Source organism: Cyprinodon variegatus, unplaced genomic scaffold (genome assembly GCF_000732505.1).
Source record: "Cyprinodon variegatus isolate N-32 unplaced genomic scaffold, C_variegatus-1.0 Scaffold997, whole genome shotgun sequence".
Taxonomy (NCBI): Eukaryota; Metazoa; Chordata; class Actinopteri; order Cyprinodontiformes; family Cyprinodontidae; genus Cyprinodon; species Cyprinodon variegatus.
This window is the reverse complement of record NW_015151450.1, coordinates 249,054-253,188: the sequence shown is the minus strand read 5'-3', so window position 1 is coordinate 253,188 and position 4,135 is coordinate 249,054. Positions and strand designations below refer to the sequence as shown.

Below are 4,135 nucleotides of genomic sequence, written 5' to 3'. Positions count from 1 at the left end.
TCTTCAGAATCTGCCTGCCAGCTTAGCCTGTGTGTGATACAGACCCTCGCTTACATTCTTTGATTTCCATTAATTTGCAAACCTCAAACCTGTTCCTGAGCTCCTCCTCTGATCAGAAATGCAAATGATTGGAACTTCACCAGAGAGACCAGGGTTCCTGCAGATCCTTAAAAAGTCTTAAAAGCTATTGAATTGTCCAATATGAAACTAAGGCCTTCATTGGCATTAAACTGTCTTAAATCAGTCTTTCACTTATCTTAGAATTGTTACCACATCATAAATAGGATTTTTTTTAGGCCATATCAAACATTGAAATAATTGACAATATATATTTATTTTACATTTTTGTGAATTTAGTTCAGTAGTTGTTAAAAATAGATCTGTTATTTGTCTATTTTTAGTTTTCTTCCACTTTGGAAAGTTTTTCGCAATCTGAAATATTTCTACTTTTTGATAAATTTGTCGCTACCTTTTTTTGTTTTTTTTGTGTGTTTATTGTGTCGGTCTTAACTTTTTATTTTAAGTGGAATTAAAAGGTCTTAGAACATCTTGAATTGAACTTTTCTTATGCTGTTGAAACCCTGCTGTGCATTAGGAGATTTAAATAAAGTTATGAGGACATCAGGATCATCCTTGGTAGATTTGACATTGAATTATCATTGTGTGTTTCAAGCTTTTTTGGATCTGATGGTAGATCTCTCCTTGTAGAACATTTTTAAGAAGTTTTGGATCCTGCCAGATTCCATAAATAAAGTGGTGTTTGTTTACCTGTTTTGAATCTGATTGGGGATCAAGTTGACATGATGACTCTGTTTGTAAACCAGGTGATCAACAGCGATCCGTACTGGGTTCCCACCACAGAAGAAGAATACCTGCACTTCGGGGAGAAGGCAGACTCTGAGAACCAGGCCCTCAAATATATGAATGCTGTCCGCCGGCGGAAAGGTCTCTACATTGAGGAGAAGATTGTGGAGCACGCAGAGAAACAGAGGACGCTGGGCAAGAACAAGTAGAAGAGAGAGCTTTGTGTCCCTCTGACAATACTGACCTGTGCATCTGTGGGGGACAACCCTCTGTAATAAGATTCTGGCATTTATGAAGGCACGAGCTTTGGATGATGTTCAGTAATTTAGAATAAAGTCTATTGATTTTCACAGAGGGTGGATTTAGAGCAGCTTTTTATTCTCTTGAGATAAACAAGTAAAAATACCAAAGAATGGTGTTTGCCTCGTTCATCACAATATGTCAACACTGTCAGCAGCATGTTTGTCTTTCTACTCTGAGTCATAATGTTTTATCATTGACCAAATGAGTTGTCCTCTGGAACCATGTGACTCTTGGTAGTTATTATATACATTTATGTATTTTTCTACAATTATTTAAAAAAAATCCACATATTTCATCAGTCTGATAATTTTGCTTTTCGTTTAAACTAAATGTATAATTGATTGGCCAAATAAAATTGTAACAATCGTCTCAGAAGTTTTATTTTCTTGGTAGCCGAAATCCTCTCAGTCACATAATTCCATCAGAAGTTAGTACTCGATTGGATCAGTGTTGTTTTCATCTATAGCGCAGTCATTGGGATGTCATTCAGACTAGAGAAGTTTGGTTGGATGGTGACAAATGCCCAGTCCCAGCTCTCTCACTTGGTTCCTAGAACACTCCAGTGAGTTCCCTCCACAGTAAAGCACACTCGATGAGGGAAGCGCAAGTGGAGATTTTCTCCCTAGGAAATGGGCCACCACAATTTGTAAAATGACATCCCAGCCCATTAGATGGCGGTAATAGCCTGTACACTAACATCAATGTGTTCACCTACATCATGTGTAAACACAACTGAGGTTAATGACCACGTAAACCTGACCGAGGATGATTACGAGCATGTGAGTCACCAATCTCGTTTTAGAGTTCAGTCTGTGCCCAGAAGAAGAAGGGGAATCAGCCAGATGGCTGCAAATGCTGCCCATGGAGTTCTAGGAGCTGATGCCTAGAAGGATGCTGAACTTGCTGATGAGCATATCCAAGCAGACGAAGGAAGGCAGGAGGTCTGAAGAGGTTACAAAGGGAAATCCAGGACGGTGTTAGGGAAGTGGTTCCAGGTTCTGAACACAGATTAGCATAAATCCAGCAGGAGTCCGGGAACAGGTCAGGCAAACGCATCAGAACGGGCTCAGGCAGGCTTAGAGGTCCATATGCAGCGCTCAACAGCTTAGTTCGTAGGTCTTTACTGCTAATTCTATAAACTAGCTGTTCCCTGAGCTGCTCATCCAAATTATCACAGAACTCACATGTTGTTGCAAGTCCTTTTAGCACAGCCACAAATTCAGCTACAGTCTCTCCATTTTGCTGCTTTCAAACACTGAATGAGTAACATTCAATTAACACACTTTTCTTTGGCACATAGAATTCCCTCAGTGCTTTTAACAAGTCTTCTAATGTGCATTCATACAGCTTTTTCGGTGCTAGCAAGTCTGTCATTAATGATAAAGTCTTTGCACCGACCATGAATAAGAAAAAAGCCCTTTTTTTCCCGTGATCAATTCAGTTGGCTTCCACAAACCTAGTAAATCTTTGCTCACACATCTTGAAACTTTCATTGCTTTCGTCAAAGCACAAGCCCGTTTCACTGTTGATACTGCCATCGTTGTGCTAGCTTCTTCTGCTTCCAAAGTCGTGGTTAACTATTCCACACCTCATCCCCAGTATGTTGTGTCCGAGTGAGGTCACGCATACAAAAAGATGGAGGCGGAGCTTAAGCTGTTGAACATTCCACTTGTTATTAAACTACTGCATAATAAAACAGGTAGGCTGTCTGTGTAGTTGCAGTACAGCATCATTCAATGTGGGAGCTTACCTTATTTCCCCCCCCATCTAAACACATGGCATTATGGGAAGTGAAGTCCGTATACACTCTTAAACCATACACAACAGTCATCAGTGCCGATGTAAGCAGCTACGGCTTAGGGGCAGCTCTACCACCAGAACATGAAGATGGCTTAAAGCCAGTAGCATTCTGCTCCAGCAGCTGTCGGATGCAGAGAGAAGATACTCTCAACTCGAGAAAGGGTGCTTGACAAGTGTGTGTGCGTGTGAATGATTTGCACGCTACATTCAGGAAATGGACATGTACCTTCTGCAAACAGATCATAAACCAGAAATGCCAATCATAGATACACTGTGTGCAGAATAATTAGACATATGAGTATTTCGATCTCATCATCCTTTTCATACATGTTGTCCTACTCCAAGCTGTATAGCCTTGAAAGCCAACTACCAATTAAGTAAATCAGGTGGTGTGCATCACTGTAATGCGAAGGGGTGTTATGATTCTATAGGTCCTTTATATTCCCATCCATCTGGGAATTTATGTTTCTGATACTTTAAGATGTCTATTGCCCTCCCCTGTAGGGGTGGTAAAATATCTTATTTAATCAGATATTATTTCAGCTGTTATATACTGTTTATGACACACAGTCCTACTAACTGTGTGTTAGAACGATATATTATNTTAGAAAACATTTGAGGCTCCTAATGGGCCGGTTCTTGTTTGGTAAAATTTGTTGTCTCTTCTCCCAGAGAGGGCTTATTATTCCCAGAGGACTGTGTCATGCTTTTACACTGGAAAACAATCTAGAAATATGTAAAAATGTCTTAAATTAAGTTTATTTACCCTTAATTTGAGTAGGTAAATTAAATTATCTGCCAATAGAATTAAAAATTTTTACTCTTAAAATAATATAATTAAATAAAATGCACTTAAAATAAGACAACATTGTATTTTCTTAATTTAAATGTAAATTGTCTTGTTCTATTGGCAAAATGTAATTTTTACTTTCTCGATTCAAGAACAAATGCACTTATTTTAAGAAAAAATTACTTATCTAGATTTAGATTTTTTCCAGTGTAGTAACAATAATAAGAGTGGGGGCAGTTAAAATGTAAGCCTAACCCCGATTTCCATTATTAAACCGGAGTGGGGTCCCTAAGGTCCTCTGGGTACAATAGGCGTCATCATTGGTTGGTCATCAATATTGGTTTGCTTGGGAGCATAGGCGGATCTACTGGGGTGGCATAGGGTGGCAAATGCCACCCTAAATGACAGCCTTGCCACCCCTGCTGCCACCCCAGTTGG

The 4,135-nt window shown here is 39.4% G+C and overlaps 1 protein-coding gene across 1 annotated transcript in view; it reads left to right on the top strand.

The window, feature by feature from the left end:
- efl1 (elongation factor like GTPase 1) overlaps window positions 1-1,159 on the top strand; it is a 39,221-nt gene extending 38,062 nt beyond the window's left edge. The window contains exon 20 of the mRNA XM_015399230.1: window positions 825-1,159. Coding sequence (XP_015254716.1) covers window positions 825-1,013 — 189 coding nt within the window. The 3' untranslated portion in view covers window positions 1,014-1,159. The remainder of the gene's footprint in view (window positions 1-824) is intronic.
- The last annotated feature ends 2,976 nt before the right edge of the window (window positions 1,160-4,135 follow it).